The following is a 20578-nucleotide window of genomic DNA, read 5'->3' on the forward strand; positions in this document are numbered from 1 at the left end:
GTTGAAGAACAGGCTTTACGTCTAGTCACAGTTGTTAAAAGCTTCAGGGACAGAGGAGAGAGCCTCTGTGATCCTTCCCTCTGTGGATTTTTTTCTCTGCTCTAAATGCATAGCTTAAGATGTGTTAGCAGAGAGAAGAAGGCAGATAAAGGAACTATATATACAGACATGTATATGATAGTTCGGTCATTTTGCTGTAAAATCATTTTTTTGAAAAGGAAAAAAAAAGGATAATTTGTCGAGTACACTTGAATTTGGTTTTCTCTCTCTCTCTCTCTCTTTTTTTTTTTTTTTTGGTCTCATTATGTTATTCTCAATATTCAGTTTAAGTATTGACTAATACTAGGTATTCTGTACTTTGCTCTAGGTATGGGTGGGTGAGCATATCTCAGAAGGACCCTGAGTCCTAACTTTTGTGTTCCTCTTTGAAAAAGGGACAAAGCCGTCTTTATGGACGCTTTGTGTTTCCTGATACTGACCTCAGCAGCTGGAAATGTCTCTGAAATTCCCTTTCTTGTCCTCAGAACTGTTATGACTTTATGACTTATTTATACCCTTATGGACCATGTTTATATTTTGAGGCTATACATTTTCTTAGGATAATGAGTCTCATGAACAACTTGCCCCATTTATAAGGCATTAAATCTTTATCTTTCCTAGAACACTTTATCTCATGAGTTTTGGGCTGACATTAAATGACTAAGCCAAGATAAAGGGTTTCAGCTTAGCTTTTATATGCTGTATTTTGGATTTTTCCTCTTAGAGCTTTGTTGTTGTTCTGTTATATCTCAAAACCTGGAAAGGTTCAGGAAAATATGGAAGTATTTACCTTACTCTTCTCTCTTTGGGAACTTACGTGCCCTGCCAGTAAGTAAAGAACTTAACTATAGCATGAAACTGGTCCATGTTTATTTTCAGTGTCAGGGCACATGATCACAAATGTATGTATATCTATAATACATATCAATTTCTATTGAAAATAAGAATGAATGTACTCTGTTAGCTATATAAACTTCTTTTAGGATAAAATGCAAGCCAGCTCATTAAAAAGATTTTAAAATTTATTCTTACAGAAGAACTGTGATTTTGGCCTGGGACTAATCATGAAACAGTTTTAAATATTCATAAAAATAATAGTACTTTATACCGTGACATCCTCAAGAATGATGGCACGTCTCGATCATAGATTGACATTTCTAGTTGAGTTCAGTTCAGTCAGTCATGTCCGACTCTTTGCAACCCCATGGACTGCAGCACGCCAGTCTTCCCTGTCCATCACCAACTCCTGGAGCTTGCTCAAACTCATGTTCATTGAGTCAGTGATGCCATCTAACCATCTCATCCTCTGTCATCCCCTTCTCCTCCTGCCTTCAATCTTTCCCAGCATCGGGGTCTTTTCCTATGAGTCAGTTCTTCACATCAGGTGGCCAAAGTATGAGAGCTTCAGCTTTAGCGTCAGTCCTTCCCGTGAATATTCAGGACTTATTTAGGATGGACTGGTTGGATCTCCTTGCAGTCCAAGGGACTCTCAAGAGTCTTCTCCAACACCACACTCAGCTTTCTTTATAGTCCACCTCTCACATCTGTACATGTCTACTGGAAAAACCATAGCTTTGGCTAGACGGACCTTTGTTCTCAAAGTAATGTCTCTGCTTTTTAATATTCTGTCTAGGTTGGTCATAGCTTTTCTTCCAAGGAGCAAGCGTGTTTTACTTTCATGGCTGCAGTCACCATCTGCAGTGACTTTGGAGACCCCCAAAAATAAAGTCTGTCACTGTTTTCACTGTTTCCCCATCTATTTACCATGAAGTGATAGGACTGGATGCCACAATCTTAGTTTTCTGAATGTTGAGTTTTATGTCAACTTTTTCACTTTCCTCTTTGATTAAGAGGCTCTTTAATTATTCTTTTTGATCTTGATGTCATTTCATGAATACATTCTTACTGAGCCAGATGAACTCAGATACCACCCAGTGGTAAAGTATTTTAGGATCTCAAGATTCATATTCTTGGTTCCAGAATTTCAGGAGTGTTTGACCCTTGGCACAGGTCAGTTCTCAAAACTGAGCCAAATTCAAAAGGCAGATACTTGGTAATTCAGATGCATCCAGACACTCCATCTTACAAAGGCCAGGACAGAACATCAGAGTATGTTGCAGACTCATCCACTGTGCTTGCATCCTGTTTTGCATTGTGATTTTCCAGTCCACAAACTTTCTCTGAGGTCCTTCAAACTCTTGTGATTCTCGTGAGCTCAGAGCAGTACAGCAATGGAGAGGGAACACAAAATGTGCTTCCATCTGCTCAGTCAGCAAATCAACTTTGATTCAGATTTCATTTTTTCCCATATAGATCCAGTTGTCTGATCAGTTAACTTATTATTTCATTAAGGAAATCCAGTCTCATGAGCCACAGGTTGTCCTGTTATGTTCCCAAATTTCAGGACATCCTTGACTTGACATGCTGCTCAGAAAATCCCGTTAGCCAGTCTGCATGACCTGAATTCTTGACAGTAAACACTATAACAACAAAACATCTAAGTAGTTTTTCTAAAAGCATTATTCTATAAGAACTGAGGAACATTCTAGATGTTTATTGTTTCTAGCATCACATAATCTGGTGAACCTGACTTAGGATTGCTGCAGAAATTCTTCTGACAAAAAGCGCACTGTGAGCAGGACACACCAGCCTTCACTAATTGACTGGAAGAAATCATTGCATTTTATTACAGGAGCCTTATTAGTAGCAAGTAAACTCACAGTTTTCATATTTATAGAAAAACTCTTAATTTTCTCACTGAAAATGGTTGTTGTTGTAATTAATTAATAAAGGATATTACTTATTACAAAAACCAAACTAGACCATGCCAGGTTAATTTGATTGCATTGGGCCCACAGGCAGCATAATGGAAACAGTACTCAGGGAGGTTGCTCCTCAAAAATGACACTGGCTTTTGTCTTTTGAAATCCTTGTGCTATAAAGGAAGTGCATTTTAAAATGTCCCCTGGCTTCATATGGACTTATAGGAACCTTTTGGTTTTCCTATTAGATGATAGATTTCAGAGGCCAGCTGGGTTTTCCTGAGGTTCTTTGATCATCAGAGTGTACAACTCAGCTCAAAACACCTTTGTATGATCTTTTTAATTTTTTGTTCCAGCTACCAGGGATTGGACTTGGGGATGGGGACCAGGCTGGGGTGGGCACTGCTTCAGTGTGAGCGTATAGCAGCCTCCAGTTCCAGAGGTTGCTGGAGATGGACATGTGGGGGTGGACACTAGAACATTAATACCCAGTCTTGCGTATGGAGGAACCATCATGTCATTTAAGCAGTGTATGTGGTGAAACAAGGGGAAATAAATTATCCCCCAGCAAGCTGAGATTTTTAAAATCTCAGGAGACCCCAACTGAGAAAGTGTTCATAAGGTCTCAGGACCTGCAGTTTGGCTTTGGTAAGTGAAAGAAGTGGTATCAGTTGAGGTGGAAGGAGATTTTTGTTGTATTTTGGTGTTGCCTAGTTTTGCATTAAGGAACATTCATTTAGTGGAAAGAGGACCTTTTTTGGTGACCCTGGATACTAGAAACTCTTTCAGCTTATTGATTTGTACAGAATGTGATTGAGAAGCTGATCTGTGGACCAGAGTGTTGGATTCTGGGAACTCTGTTGATTGCTGGGGTTCCTGTACAATTAGGGCTCCACCGGCAGGGGAAGTGTTTGGGTTGGTAATTGATTCTGTTCTCTTGACAAAAATCCAGGAATTCCAACTCCATCTGTAAAGCTTGAAATTCATCAGGGTATAAAAATCCATATATCCAAATCTGACCTGTTTTATGGTCAGTAAAATCAGTTGAAAAGTAGAAACAGGATTATTTCTAAAAGGAGAGAATCTGTTTTTTAAAACTTCTCTAATTCTAGAATATTTTAACTTACTATGATGTATTTTTTCCTGAATCTTGAAAGTATTTTTTATTTCAAAAGTTGGACTAAACTACCCACTAAGTTTCTCTCTGTTCAGTCCGTTTGTGCCTCCCACCTCATCCTGTTATCTATACCCCTGGTATACTCTACACTTTTTCATCACTTACAAAATAGATATGAAAAGCTTACATCATGGCAGGGGTTATTCTCTCCTCCTTACGCCCATTGTCCACACCGCTCCCCGCTGTCCACAGCACACCGTGTGCTAATGGGCCTTTCTTAGTGTCATGTCAGTCTGTGGTCAGATTCTACCGTCCCTCCCACACTTGCCTGTTTTGATAGTAGAACAACTTCCTGAGCTTTTCATTTCCTTCATAGAAACCATATGAGGTTTCCTCTCTTCTTTCCTTTCTTTCCTCTCTTCTCTTTCAGCCCACATTCTCTTTCAGAATTCATAGCAAAGAATCAACCCTGAATAGATCTGTCTGGTGATTGTCACGTTTTAACAATATCCTACTTGTTTGACATAATTGACTTAGTAAATATTCTGAATCATTTAAAGAAAGTTCTTAGTATGTCTCAATAATTATTTCTCTATCAACTCTTGCCTGGATAGCTTACACTGCGGTCTCTCAGATGTATTCTGTGCCACCTTCTGTCAGTTCACCCCATTGTAGGTAGAGTGGTCTCCCAGAAATGCAAAGATAATCATGTTACTCCCAAGCTTAACAGTTTCCATTGTCCATCTTATTTTATTTTTTGCTCATTTTAATGAAATACTGCATCTTTAACTTGGCCTAAAAGGCCTACTATAATCAGACTCCAGCCCTGCCTGCCTGTCTAGTCTTGTCTTAAGTGTTTGTCCTTCAGAAGCTCTGTACTAGAGCCATCCTGGACTTCTTTTACTTTCTGGAATTCACTTGCTTGTTGCACTCCCAGGCCTATACATCTGCTGTTCCCTTTCCAGAATGCACTTTGCTGCTTGTCTGCTTCCCACCCTCCCACAGCCCCTGCCTTTCATGTGGTTCCTCCTAGCCAGTTGGGGTACCTCTGCCTGAAGCTGCAGAGCAGGTTGGTGCCCAGGCCATGCTCCCCTCAGACCCCACAGCTTTCCTTTGCAGCACTGGGCACAGAGTTGCCACTGAATTACTCAACTACAGGCATTTGCTCAGTGTCTGTCCTCCACAAAAAAGTGTTGACTCCACGAGGACAGGGACTGGTCTGTCTGTCTATTCATGGTATCCCCCAGAGTCAGCACAGAATCTAGCACACAGTAGGCTCTCAGTATGTATGGCTCAGATCTATATACTGTGTGTAATGTAATTTGGAATGTAGAATAGAGTATGTTTACTTTCAAATGCAGATATAAGATGACCAAATATTATTCAGTGGGGGTTCTTCCAGGTCTTGTTTTAAGGAGTAAATAATAACCATATATATGACCATATACTAATAAATGATGCTTTACATATTTAAGAATAGTTTGTCTTCAACAGTTTTAGCTGTTCTCTTTAAAGTCAGGTTCACAGTATTATTCTCCTTGGAAAATCATTCTCTTTTAGCTAATGCCAATACTCAGTATTCACCAAAGTATCAGAATTCCACCTTACTGAATTCCTAAGTGTAGTTAACAATAATGCCACAATTTAAAAAAAAAACCATGTTGGAAATCTTCAAGTGTATAGTACAATGAACTTCCAAGTGCCCATAATATTAATAGTTATCAATATACAGCCAATCTTGTTTCATACCTACCCTCTCCTACACCTCCTTTTCCAGCCTCCCATCCCTGCTCACTGGTAGGTTATTTTAAAGGCAAGGTGGATACTTTTAAAGCAAATCTAAGACATCATTTCCTTTTATCCATAAGAACTTGAATAAGTACCTAAGATAAGGGATCTTTAAAAAGCAATACCAATAATCACACCTAAAAAATTAATAACAGTTCCTTAGTATTGTCAAAAATCCAGTTGGTGTTCAAATTTCTCTTGTTTATCTTATGATTTCTTTTTTAAACTGTGAGTTTTATACAAATGAAGATTCAATTTTCCTTTCCTTTTGATTTTTTTCTTTTTATCTTCTCTTTATGTGTTTTATAAAGGGGCCATTTGTCTTATAAATTTCCCACATTCCGATTTCATCCCCATAGCATCTTAAAAAATATTCCTCTTTTTTTTTAAATATCTTGTAAACCTGTAGTTAGATCAAGAATCTGGATACGGTTTTGGCTCTTTTTTTTTTTTTTTAAGTGAGAATAAAAGTGGTCCATCGTACATTCTACCTAATACATGAGTGGTATTTTCAAATACCTGAGCCGTATTCCCAAAACTATCCAGATCATCAAAAACAAAAGTCAGCAAAAATGTCACAGTGCAGAGGAGCCTAAGTAGCCTAATCACTAAATGTAGTGCAGGATCCTGGATGGGGTCCTGGCACAGGAAAAATAAGTACATTAGGAAAAACTAAGGAAATTGGAATAAAGAATGAGCTTAAATTAATAATAATGTATCGATGTTGGCTCGTTAATTGTAAGAAATTTGCTAAACTAATGTAAGGTGTTTGCAGTATGGGAAATTGGGTTTGGGGTATATGGAAAATCTACTGTTTTCATATTTTTTTTCTGTAAATGTAAAATTATTCTAAAGTTAAAGGTTTATTTTTAAAAAGTCACCTCTCTCTCACTTACCCCATGCCCAGTTTTAAACAGCCTGGCATTAGTGGTTGCTATAGAAATGAACTGTAAAAAGACTATTCTTATTAACAGAGTGAACTCCTGCTCAGAGTCATTTTGCCTAATGACTCAGAATTTGGCTTTTCTTGCCCATTAAAAGGAAACAGAGAAGCTAAAGCATCTATTATATATAAAACTTTAAACAGAGCAAGCATGAGTTTCAGAATATCCCCTTCCTTTGTACTTTTCAAATAATCTGTAACTGTACTGCCCACCTCAGCCACACACTGCAGAACCCTCTTTGTACAATTGTGTGAAATCAAAATACAACATCTTCTCTTGTAAATTGAAAAAAAAATCCTTCTTATCCCTAGGGCTTCCCTGGTGGCTGAGGGGTAACAATCCACCTGCAGTACAGGAGATGCAGGAGACTCGGGTTTGATCCCTGGGTCAGAGAGATCCCTTGGAGAAGAAAATGGCAACCCACTCTAGTATTCTTGCCTAGAAGATCCCATGGACAGAGGAGCTTGGCGAGCTACAGCCCATGGGGTAGCAAAGAGTCAGAAATGGCTTTGCAACTGAACAACAGCAGTCTTTTCCCTCACTGATTTAAGACGCTGCTGTCAGTAAATTTCCATATTAACATCACCATTTTAAATTCTAATGAAATAAAATCACCCTAGTGTAGTTACTTCCTAATAAGCTAAATGTATGAATCCCAAGTTTTTTAATGTTGATTTTGCTTCATTTTAAACTTCTTTTTTCCCTTTCAGATTTGGTGAGGAAAAAAATACACATTTGCTGTTTGTTTTTATAATCCCTGAGAATTTTAAAGGTATGTGCCTGTTGGGTATATTATTTGTTTTTTTCTCCAAGTAGAAATCATAAGGTCAATATTTAATACAAAGATTCTTAGGTTGTGTTTCAGAGCACGGAGCTGATATTGCTTTAACCGAACCACTAACAACGGAAAAAATGAGTGTTGTGTTGAAATACTGGAAAACATATTTCGCACATACTGGTGAGTGCAAAACGAGTTTCCAAAGGTTTGAAAAATTGTAATTAAAATTCTGTGAGAACTGTTTTTATACATTTGGTTTTCCACTGATGCATTTTATATGTTGAAGATTAACTGCATTCTCTATAGTATAAGGACATATAATCCTTGTTTATCATAGTCTGAAGAAAACAACACACAAGAGACAACACTACACGTGGGTATCACAGATGGTAAATACCAAAATCAGATTGATTATATCCTTTGCAGCTGAAGATGAAGAAGCTCTATACAGTCAGCAAAAATAAGACCAGGAGCTGACTGTGGCTCAGATCATAAACTCTTATTGCAAAGTTCAGACTTAAATTGAAGAAAGTAGGGAAAACTACTAGACCATTCAGGTATGATCCAAATCAAATCCCTTACAATTATACAGTGGAAGTGACAAATAGATTCAAGGGATTAGATCTGATAAACAGAGTGCCTAAAGAACTACAGATGGAGGTTGGTAACATTGTACAGGAGGCAGTGATCAAGATCATCCCTAAGAAAAAGAAATGCAAAAAGGCAAAATGGTTGTCTGAGGAGGCCTTACAAATAGCTGAAAAAAGAAGTGAAAGGCAAAGGAGGAAAGGAAAGATACACCCATCTGAATGCAGAGTTCCAAAGAATAGCAAGGAGAGATAAGAAAGCCTTCCTAAGTGATCAATGTGAAGAAATAGAAGAAAACAATAGAATGGGAAAGACTAGAGATCTCTTCAAGAAAATTAGAGATGACAAGGGAACATTTCATGCAAAGAAGGGCTCAGTAAAGGACAGAAATGGTGTGGACTTAACAGAAGAAGAAGATGTTAAGAAGAAATGGCAAGAATACACAGAAAACTATACAAAAAAGACCTTCATGACCCAGATAACCGCAATGGTGTGATCACTCACCTAGAGCCAGACATCCTGGAATGCAAAGTCAAGTGGGCCTTAGGAATCATCACTATGAACAAAGCTAGTGGAGGTGATAAAATTCCAGCTGAGCTACATCATATCCTAAAAGATGATGCTGTGAAAGTGCTGCACTCAATATGACAGCAGATTTGGAAAACTCGGCAGTGGCCACAGGATAGGAAAAGGTCAGTTTTCATTCCAGTCCCAAAGAAGGGCAATGCCAAAAAATATTCAAACTACCACACAATTGCCCTCATCTCACACGCTAGGAAAGTAATGCTCAAAATTCCCTAAGCCAGGCTTCAATAGTATGTGAACCAAGAACTTCCAGATGTTCAAGCTTGTTTTAGACAAGGCAGAGGAACCAGAGATCAAATTCCCAGCATCTGCTGGATCATAGAAAAAGCAAGACAATTCCAGAAAAACGTCTACTTCTGCTTCATTGACTACGCCAAAACCTTTGACTGTGTGGATCACAACAAACTGTGGAAAATTCTTCAAGAGATGGGAATACCCGACCACCCAACCTGCCTTCTGAGAAATCTGTATGCAGGTCAAGAAGCAACAGTTAGAACCGGACATGGAACAACAGACTGGTTCCAAATTGGGAAAGGAGTACATCAAGGCTGTATATTGTCACCCTGCTCCTTTAACTTCTATGTAGAGTACATCATAAGAAATGTTGGGCTGGATGAAGCACAAGCTGGAATCAAGATTGCCGGGAGAAATATCAATAATCTCAGATATGCAGGTGACACCACTCTTATGGCAGAAAGCAAAGAAGAACTAAAGAGCCTCTTGATGAAAGTGAGAGAGGAGAGTGGAAAAAGTTGGCTTAAAACTCAACATTGAAAAAACGAAGACCATGGCATCCGGTGCCATCACTTTATGGCAGATAGATGGGGAAGCAATGGAAACAGAGACTTTATATTTTGGGGCTCCAAAATCACTGCAGATAGTGACTGCAGCTATGAAATTAAGACACTTGCTCCTTGGAAGAAAAGCTATGACCAACCCTAGATAACATATTGAAAAGCAGAGACATTACTTTGCCAACAAAGGTCCATCTGGTCAAAGTTATGGTTTTTCCAGTAGTCATGTATGAATGTGAGAGTTAGACCATAAAAAAGGCTCAGCACCAAAGAACTGATGGTTTTAAATGGTGGTGTTGGAGAAGACTCTTGAGAGTCCCTTGGACTGCAAGGAGATCCAACTAGTCAATCCTAAGGGGAATTAGTCCTGAGTATTCATTGGAAGGACTGATGCTGAACCTGAAGCTCCAGTACTTTGGCTACCTGATGTGAAGAACTGACTCACTAGAAAAGACCCTGATGCTGAGAAAGATTGAAGGCAGGAGGAGAAGGGAATGACAGAGGATGAAATGGTTGGGTGGCATTACTGACTCAATGGACATGAGTTTAAGCAAGGTCTGGGAGTTGGTAATGGACAAGGAAGCCTGGTGTGCTGCAGTCCATGGGGTCGCAAAGAGTCAGATACCACTGAACTAAACTGAACAGAGCTGAAGAAAACAGTGTGAATAAAATAAAGGGAAACATATGTTCTCTACCTGTGGAGAAAGTTTGTCTTCAAAGGTTTAAAATGTGTTGCATAAGGACAAATGCAATGTTGTAGTTAAGCACAGGGTATTTTTTTTGTTTGTCGTTTGTTTAGTAGCTGCTATCATCATTCCTTAGTCATTTAAATGGACTTATTCATGCTTTGTCATTGTATGATTATGTAAAAGCCGTTAACCTTGAGTCTTGTGCTTTGGTAAACACTTTTATATACATTATTTTACTTCTTTAAGTTAATAGAGTGGTTATGCTTTCTGTTTTAGATTTTTATTGTGTGTTACTTCCTTTTTGTTTGGTTTTTTTTTTGGTTTTTTTGTTTTTTTAGATTTTTATATACTCTTGCCTGGAAAATCCCATGGACGGAGGAGCCTGGTGGGCTGCAGTCCATGGGGTCGCTAAGAGTTGGACATGACTGAGTGACTTCACTTTCACTTTTCACTTTCACGCATTGGAGAAGGAAATGGCAACCCACTCCAGTGTTCTTGCCGGGAGAATCCCAGGGATGGCGGAGCCTGGTAGGCTGCCCTCTATGGGATCGCACAGAGTTGGACACGACTGAAGCAACTTAGCAGCAGCAGCATACAGATAATTGGTGTCAGTGCTTCAATGAGACCTTACATTTCTAAATTCATCTATACTGTATTTTGTGTATTGCCAGCATCTGAACACTTAAGATAATTAAATTAGTTTTAATATGGCTTGTAAAAGGGCAGACTCCAATTTCTGAAATTAAATTCTACAGGAATCATTGTTGATCAGTGACTATTTATGGTTTTTCAAAGCCTGGGTTACAAGCAGGAATCTATTTAAATTAAGATATTTTTCTTCAAATGGACCTGGAAGACACTTTTGGGATCGTGATGGATAAGCTCATACTCCAGATAATACAAGATTCAGTACACCTCTCATTTTTTTAAAATGTTCTTCATTATGGAGGGAAGATGATTGAGTCTGTTTTGTAACAGTCTAACAGCTTCCAGCCACTGCAAGTGTCAGAGTTCTTCCTGGGAGAGAAATGGTAATCCTTCTGGACCAGGGTCCTTTGGTAGTCTCTTCTTGTTTTGGTTCTTATTAGAAATAGAACAGCTGCTTATCTCCACTTGTCTAGCACATTCCTATTGGTCATAACCACATCTCACCAGTCATCTCATCTCTGCTCTGAGGATGAGCAGCTGCAAGGCAGCAAAAAAAGAATAACCCCCAAACCAAAAAACAAAACAACCATCAGATGCTTTATTTTGACAATACAGCTGCTTACTGAAGACTCACAGGCATTTTCTGCCTCTGACATTTACCTGTAAATAATAAATAAGCTCAGTTGAATGCATTTTAAACACACCTATCACTAATTAGTAGAATCTGGTTAAAGGAGGCTGCTGTGGAGTAAATTGTATGTAGTGTTGTAATTTTGCTTTCTCATCTGAGTTGTTCCATGCTTAACAGGCTGAAATCTATAAATTATTTTTTATTGTAAAAGCACTGCTTTGTAAAATCTATTGAGTGAAACATGACAACTGTTTTTGATTAGAGCTTGCATGTGTGATTAACATCATCCCCACCAGTGATTTTATAATTAAAATGGTTCCTTTTTTTAAAATTTGCAGTTAAGAATGAAATTTCTGTGAAGCCTGAAGAACCTGAGTTGCCTCTGCAGAAGTCCTGCAGTGAACACCTGGGATGTTTTTCTACTGATGGATTTGCTTGGTTAGTTTTCTTTTTTCTTCACTTTTTCCTAATAGCAATTTTTACTGTGTACGTTTCATTAAAAAGCATTTCTGGAGGACTTGTTGATTGTGGAACAGCAGCTCCAGTGCTGGGGGTGATGCAAAAGAAAGTATCTGTTTTGTGGAAGAAGGATACAGCTTGTTCTGTATTTCAGAATCCTGAGCTGGCACTGAAAGTACATGTTAAAAAAGTATCCATCTCAGTATAAGGAAGCATTCCACAACCGCAGGGGAGCAGGTTGAATTGTCAGGTAGTAAATTACCCATGGGCTTCTCTGATAGCTCAGTTGGTAAAGAATCTGCCTGCAATGTAGGAGATCCTGGGTTGGAAAGATCCACTGGAGAAGGGATAGACTACCCACTCCCATCACTGGACACGTTCAACTAGAGACTGGGTTAAATAAAAGCAGTGATGTCCAGACTTTTAAAACAATGGAATCCTGAGCTGTTATCCATCTGCTGCTAAGCTTATCCCCAATGTCTTTTCCTGAGCTATCACCCTGTTTATTGAAAATGACCCTTTAAAGACAGTCTCTCTGTCTGTCAAACCTGCAGAGGATAGGTCATTGAACTGAGGGCCATTTAAAACCCTTTCAGTTCTAACATTGAATGCTTGTAAAAATTCTATATTCATCAATTTCTTTGTTTCACTTGAAGCTGATTTCCATGGCTTTTAAGTAGAGCATTTGACTATAAAGAATGGACAGGAGTGCTGAGGATTTGGGTGATGGCAGTAAGAATTTTGAGTCACTTCCAGAATTTGTAGAATTGACCATCTACTATTTTGTACAAGGAGGAGACTTGGCAACCAGTAAGTGTGGTTAAACCAGGGACACACTTACTTCAGTAGTGCAGAGTTAACAACAGCTTTCTTTATCTTACTTAAGATTTTAACCTCAAAGAAATTTTCTGTGTTAAACTTTTTTCTGGGAGTTGAGGTTGGGAAGGGTTTTGGAAGGCTTGTGTTACTTAAAACTGCTTTTTGAGCCCTCCTCATCTTGTACCTTTGTTTTTCCTCACAAGCCTACTAGTATAAATAAAAGTAAATTTTCAAATGAAGTCATTTGAAAGTCATTTATTTATCTTCAAATGAAAAAGATAATATTAATTTGTAAGTTTCTTAGGGAAATGTATATTTTTTAATCAATTAAAATCAAATCTAGAAAAATAGTAGAGCCAGAAAATATCCATTAAATGACGCAGTTTTACATGGAGGGAAACTGCACCAGTTGCTGATCAAGCTGGAATAGTGTATCTTGGCCTTCCGGTCCTCTGTGCTGTCTTCCTGCAATGCACTGTTAGATACAGTCATGTAATTTGGAATACTCATAATCAGTGAGGTTAGAATATTTTAGTACTGTTTGTGTCTGTTATTTATTGGTATCTTTTAGACTTTTGGATTGAATTTATGATAATCTTAATAATAAATTCTTCTGAAATAAAATATTCTGTACCAGTTAGATAAGGTAAAATACTTTGATAATTACTGCAGCTTTGTATAAAGCTAGGGATTTAGAGAAGCGTCCTTTGACTAGTGTATTGGTGATTATTTTACAATTGCCTCATAATTTTCCTTTTAAATACATGGTACAATTTTTCTCTTGTTTCTAGCTCTGAATCTGTAAGAAACGACATTGGATTTGATTTAAAGGCTCCATTGTCAAATTTTGAGAAAAGAAAAAAGATTTCTCTTCTTCATTCAAACAAGGAAAAGCTGAGAAGGTAAATTTTGATACAGGCCCCCCCCCCCTTTTTTTTAGCATTATTCTTTTGTAGGAAGAAATTACTTTCATGAATTGCATAGTTTTTTATAGCATTGTTAAAAGTTAGTGTGAAGACTTCTCTTATGGTCCAGTGATTAACAATCCGCCTGCCAATGCAGTGTACATGGGTTCGATCCCAGTCCGGGAAGATTCTACATGCTTCAGAGTGACTAAATCCACACACCACAACTACTGAAGCCCGCATGCCTAGAGCCCATGCTCCATAACAAGAGAAGCCCGGCAATGAGAAGCCCAGGCACCAGAAACTAGAGAGTAGCCCCTACTTGCTGCAACTAGAGAAAAGCCTGCAGGCAGCAACAAAGGTGCAGCATGGCCAAAAACAAAGTCGTCACTGTGAAACTAGTTTATCTGGCAACTGAGTATATGCTCCTCACTCATTCTACTCATTTAGCCATTCAGCAAGTAGGTGTGAGTGTAATGTGCCAGAATATGATTGGGGAATTGAGATAAGAAATAAATTGTTGCCTTCAAGGAGGTCTTAGCCTAGTGCTCAGACAGACTTCTAACAAAAACATTTAGGAACAAAAATGCATAAAAGACATGTAATATCTGTACAGTGGTCACTCAAGATATTGCTGTGATAAACAACCTAAATCATGCATTATATATAATTATGAATTAAACTATTTATGTTATTAAGACATCAGTCCTCACTAAACTGAAATACAATTCAAATCTAGATAATTTGAGTAGATTTTTGTTTTCTTTTTGGAAAAAGTTGAAATCTAATTCAAAACTGTATGGAAAGGGCTCTGAATATAAAAGGCCTTAGAATAAAGCAATCTTGAAAACATCTAACAAAATTGGAGTGTGTAAGCTACCTGGCTTTAAGATATAGTATACAGCTACATTTATCAGTTATTTTACTAAAATGAAGATGGACTGGTAGATAATATAACACAATAGCCCAGTATTAGACCCACATATTTTGGTCTTTTGGTTTTCAGCAAATCACCAGAGCAAACAACTTGGGGAACAAATGTCTTTTCTGTAAATGGTGCTGGAACAACTGGACATCCATATGAAACAAATGATGAAACTTGACCGTTTACTCATATCATGTGAAAATTAATTCAGCATGGAATATAGACAGGGCTACTATATAAAGCTAAAGCTGTAAAGCTTCTAGAATAGGGCTGTTCAGTAGAACTTTCTGCAGTGTTAGAAATGGCCTGTATCTGCTGTCCAGGAAGGTAGCTGCAAGTCATATTATTGACTATTTGAAATATGGGTATTGCAACTTAGGAAATGAATTCAAATTTTTATTAATTTTTTATGAATTTATATTTAAATAGATTCATGTGGCTCATAGGTAATGAACTGAAAGCTACAGTTCTAGAAGAAAATAAAGGTTAATGTTTTCACTAGCTGAGGGTAGATGATTGTTCCTTATGACACAGAAAGCAATAACCACAAAAGAAACAGTAGATGAATTAGGACTCCTCAAAATTTACAACTTTTGATTTCGTAAGACCCCACTCAGAAAATAAATAGGCAGACTACAGACAGGGAGAAAAGATTTGCAAAACAAATATATTGATAAAATACTGACACTAGAATATATGGAGAACTCCTAAAGTTCAATAATAAAAAGACCTGCATAGGTAAAGTTTTGAACAGACACTTCACAAAGGAAGATAAAGTGCCTAATAAGCAGCGGGAAAAAATGCTGAATGTAATTTGTCATCATGGAAATGCACATTATAAAGCATGAGATACTACCACATATACCTCAGAAAGTCCAATATTTTAAAAGTAAAACTGACAATGTTAAATGTTGTCATAGATTTAGAACAACAGGGATTCTCATACACTGATGGTAGGAGTGTAAAATGGTAGAATTTGGGGGAAAGTTCTGCCAGTTTTTTCTAAATTTATAAAATAGCCCATTGATTCAATTTCTGTACATTTACTAAGAGAAATAAAAATGTGCATTCACAAAAAGATGTATAGAAGACCTAGTAAGTTTATTCCTAATGATCAAATATTGGAAATAGTGGGAGTGCTGATTAATAAGAACCTGAATAAATAAATTGTGGCATATTTATACTTTGGAATGCTATTAATAAAAAGCAACAAATTACTGACATAACAGATTATCTTGGATAAATCTCAAAAACATTATGTAAGTGAGAGAAACCTTACATAAAAAGACACATGTGAAGTTAAAAGAGAGGCAAAAATTAATGTGAGAGGGAAAAATATCAGAAATGTGGTTGCCTTTTACGGGGGATGAGACTAAGAAGGGACAGAAGGAACTTTCCCGAGTCATGAGAATGTTAATGAGGTGGTTTGAGTCACACAGCTTTGTGCATTATCAAAACTCATAGAATGGCACTCTTAAGATTGATGCATTTTATTTTATGTAACTTTTACCTGAAAATAAAATAATTTTAACTGTAGCTCATCATATGTTTAGGGGTTTAGTGTACTGAAGTCTGTAATTTACTTTGGAATACTTTAGTGTAATGAAATGGATTGATGTCTGACCAGTGGGATGATTCATATATGACAAAGCATGGACAGTAACTGTTCACTGTGGATTCCAGGTTATAGATATTTAAGTGCTCCCTGTACAAATTCTTAATTCTTTCAGCTTTTAAGGAATAAGAATTTTTAATTCTCTCAGTTTCCCTGTATGTTTGAACATTTTCCTAATGGAAGAAATGTTTAATATGATTTTTCACTATAAAAGTGATATATACCTCACAGATACTTGGAAAATGTAGAAAATAAAAGGAAGAAATAATTTGTTCTATAGTCCAGCTATCTAGAAATAATGACTAATTGACACTATTATCTCTTTTGGCCTTAATGGCTGTAATCATATTTGTTATGCTATCTTCTACTTATATCCTATAGAAATGCCCTATTTTTCCCCAGTAAGCTTTATATCCTTTCCATGTCCAGATAATATTCTGCTGAATTAGTATCCTCTAGCTTACTTAAGCATCCACTTATTTTGTGTCTTTAGATTGGTTTTCCTATTTTACTGAAAAGGAAAGTTGCTCAGTCGTGTCCAACTCTTTGCGACCCCATGGACTGTAGCCCTACCAGGCTCCTCCGTCCATGGGATTTTCCAGGCAAAAATACTGGAGTGGGTTGCCATTTCCTTCTCCAGGAGATCTTCCTGACCCTGGGATTGAACCTAGGTCTCCTGCATTGGAGGCAGATGCTTTACCGTCTGAGCCACAGGGAAGTCATTTTACTGAAAGGCTACCATAATGGATATCATTCTACATAAAGTTTATTCTGTGTTTGTGATCCTTATAAGTGAAAGTACCCTATGGATGGGTGTATGAAGTTTCAAAGCCCTTCATCCATGTGTCAAATTGTTGACACTTCCAACCCTTTTACAGAATTGTCCTGATACATTTCCACGGAACCCCCAAAGCTTAAAGCCCAATTAAAATACCACCCACTGGTCTGGAATATTTGAGTTATTCACTGGCTGTATGTCAAAGTGGATTTTTTAATCCATTTATTTTTGTCATTCTGAGGTTCAGAAAGGTTTAGTAACTTGCCTAAGATCCCAGCTAGAATTGGCAAAGCCACCCTTTGATCCCATTTATGTCAGTATGGCAGTATTCAGCACAAAACATGCTTAAGAATGTTTGTTAAATGAAAACATGGATAACTGAAGGTTCCAAAGGCTTCGCTCAATTTGGTATTACATTTCCTATGTATTTCCCTTCAGAACTATGAAATACTTAGGTTGGTTTCTTTCTGGTATGAGCCTGGACGTCGTTCTCATTTGCATATCGGTTTATTTGTTTTGCTCATGTGCCCACCTTGTGTAAAGGAAGCAGGCTTTTGATTTTCTTTTCAGAACACAGTTAAAGCCTATGTATTTCAAGATGTTAGTTGTGTGTTGTTGGAAATGTGGTCCAGATCAGAGTGATGGGACTATCCCATGGACTTTGTCTTCTAGTTGTCTCTCGTGTGGGTCACAAAAGGATTTACCTATGTGGTGTGTGATTCTCTCCTCTGAGGGTTGCGTCGCCTATGGGTTTCCATAGGCAGAGTGGGTGTTCCCCGGTGTCCTCTGTGTCCAGGCATCCTGCACACCCACAGGGATGAGTGAGCTGGGTTGCCATCCGCACAAACACTGTACTTGGCAGCATGTGAGCCAGTGCCCCAGGAAGCTGGGATTCCAGGGGCCGTGGAGGCTGCTGGCTTGTGGGGACATGGTCTTTCTCTGAATCGGACACCAGAAAGGGAGGGGCCGGTTCCTTTATAAACAGACCCAGGAGGAAGACTGTCCTTGTGACAGGAAGAAAGTAGACTAATTATTCCTTACTTGTGGCACTTCTCTGCTCAGAGAACGAATCAAGTATTGCTGTGAGCAGCTGCGCACCCTGCTGCCGTATATGAAGGGGAGAAAGAATGATGCGGCTTCCGTCCTCGAGGCCACAGTTGATTATGTGAAGTTTGTCCGGGAGAAAATCCCTCCAGCCATCATGGGCCAGGTATGCAACTCTCAAGCCCTTGACTTTTATCCTCGTAGACAATGGTTTAATGCTGCAGTTTCCTTTCTTTCTGTTTTATAATTGGAAATGTATGTCTGTTTGTATATTTTGAAAAACATCTATAGCTATCTATTGATAAAGTAGGTCTCTGTCTGTCTGTTTCTTAGATTACAGAAGTACTTCAAAGCAATAGGAGATTTTGTAAGAAACAACAAATGCCCATCCAGCTATCCGTCCCAGGCATGATCATGGCACAAAGGTATGACAATCTGAATCTTGTGAATCCAAAGTCGCCTTGTTATTTTTCTCTGATATTAATGCTAGAAATAACACAGGCACTGAACCCACCCGTACTGAGAACTCGGGCATCTACAAAGAATCAGTGAACTTTTCCCACTGCTCATGTGCATCATTGAATTATAGTGGATAAAATACATAATAGTCTCAGGCCTGGGATCCCTTCATGACTTGACTCACTCTTAACTTCTTTTGTTGTTTCTCTAAACCAGCCTTCACAAGTAGTGCCTGTGGTGACTGACAGTATATTCGTGGCATGATGGATTCTAGCATTCCTCTGTGACCAGGGCAATCCAGCCTCATTTTTTTCAGTTAGGAGTCCTTAAAGAAATTTCTAGTGTAAAAGGTGGTGTGCCAAATGAATGCTTCCTTATTTAAATTGATTAGAATATGTAAACTAAGAAGAACTCTTAACAAGGAAAAGTAAACCTTTCCTTCATGTCCTAAATAACCATCCTGAGTCCTAGTCTATGCTTTGCTCTAATATTTAATACAGAGTTTATCTCTGTGCCTTTTAGAACTCGAATGACAGAAGAGCAGTTCAACTCCACAATGCTCATATCCTCCTCTTTGAGAAATGCCTAAGGAATGTTTTTTGTCTTCTAAGGGAAAACAGTGTGCTGAGAAGCACTCACTCACCTGCGCCAGGCATCAGAGTCCTGACTAATGAGCGCTTGAGTGTGTGCTCTGCTCCTGCCTCCGAGGATGCCTTGGATGAAGCTGTGAGAGGTGAGCTCTGCCCGCTGCTTTGGTGCATGTTCCACTCAGCCGGGGCTCCTGTGCAGCCACTGCCATAACCAAGGGATGAGCCGTAGCTGGAACATTGCACCCTGGGTCCTCTGGTGCTGTCTGCTGGAAGGACACAGCTGGCCACAGACATTTGAATAGTGTTATCCCTGAGGGTGGGCTGAAAATTGACTGTCATCACCAGAAAGTTCATCTTGCTCACAGATGACGAGCACACTGGTGACTGTGTGTATTATGTGAGTAGGATCTAAAGCGAGGGAAGTATTCATGTTAATTCAGTGCTAACAGTGTATAGGCAGACCACGGATATATTGTGAGTTCTCTTCCAGGCCACTGCAATAAAATGAGCTTCGCAGTAGAGTCACACGTTGTTTGATTTCTCAGTGCATATAAAAATTACGTTTACACCATACCATAGTCTGTTACGTACATGATAGCATATGTCTAAAAAAGTCATATGCATGCCTTAATTTTAAAAAGTTTCATTGCTTTAAAATGCTAGCTGTCATCTGAGTTTTCAGCGAATACTAGTAGTGATAGCAAAGATGTGACACTGTCATTGAGGTTGTGTGCATATTGTGGGGACATAATGGAGACCACATGAACAAATGGGATTACTGGGATTGATGTCAAAAGTCAAAGGAGAAAGGGGCCCAAGATAGGACACAGCCTTCCTTGCTCATGTATTAGCCTCAGGGTGTTTGTTAGTCCTTTTAGACTTTTTTTCCTGACTTAGTGGGGAGGGAAGGAGAGAAGGAAAAAGTAGCCATGAGCCATGGTTAAACTGCTTAGAGTAGCTCTGGCTGAATGTCACAAAGAATGATTAAATCAGCCCAGATTAGATCAGAGAGATGCCAGGCCACAGGCACATGCCTATCAATGTTACTTCTTATACAGACAGTACTTCTGTGTTTTCACTCTTCATACCCTGCAGAATCTCTGAAACACTCTCCTCATGCTAGTGCATTCAGGCCTTTCTGTGCCCCGGATCTCTTGGTTTTGTATCACCTAAAGTGACTGGTCTAAGAAGAAACAAATCCACTAGGACCATAGGCTTACGTCAGGTTCAGGCTGGAGGAGACCTTGAAGGTCATTGAACCAAACCCCTCATTCTGACTTTATTTATAACATTTTTCCATTTGAAAGCAGTATTAGTGCTTTACAAAAAACCCGCTAGTAGTAGTCATGTACAGATGTGAGAGTGGGACCATAAAGAAGGCTAAGAACCGAAGAATCGATGCCTTCAAACTGTGGTGCTAGAGAAGACTCTTGAGAGTCCCTTGGACTGCAAGGAGATCAAACCAGTCAATCCTAAAGGAAATCAACCCAGAATATTCATTGTAAGGATTAATGCTGAAGCTCCAATATTTTGGCCACCTGATGGGAGGAGCCAACTGATTGGAAAAGACCCTGATACTGGGAAAGATTGACAGCAAGAGGAGAAGGAGGCGACAGAGGAC

At 38.6% G+C, this 20578-nt stretch overlaps 1 protein-coding gene across 2 annotated transcripts in view; it reads left to right on the plus strand.

The window, feature by feature from the left end:
- The window catches only part of DCLK1 (doublecortin like kinase 1), a 432884-nt gene that overhangs the window by 15724 nt on the left and 396582 nt on the right, over nt 1-20578 (plus strand). For both annotated transcript variants that reach the window (XM_019971399.2, XM_070800188.1), the window contains exons 3-9: nt 7361-7422; nt 7504-7608; nt 11702-11801; nt 13433-13543; nt 17927-18074; nt 18242-18333; nt 18979-19100. In XM_019971399.2, coding sequence (XP_019826958.2) covers nt 7361-7422; nt 7504-7608; nt 11702-11801; nt 13433-13543; nt 17927-18074; nt 18242-18333; nt 18979-19100 — 740 coding nt within the window. The remainder of the gene's footprint in view (nt 1-7360; nt 7423-7503; nt 7609-11701; nt 11802-13432; nt 13544-17926; nt 18075-18241; nt 18334-18978; nt 19101-20578) is intronic.

Source organism: Bos indicus, chromosome 12 (genome assembly GCF_029378745.1).
Source record: "Bos indicus isolate NIAB-ARS_2022 breed Sahiwal x Tharparkar chromosome 12, NIAB-ARS_B.indTharparkar_mat_pri_1.0, whole genome shotgun sequence".
Lineage (NCBI taxonomy): Eukaryota > Metazoa > Chordata > Mammalia > Artiodactyla > Bovidae > Bos > Bos indicus.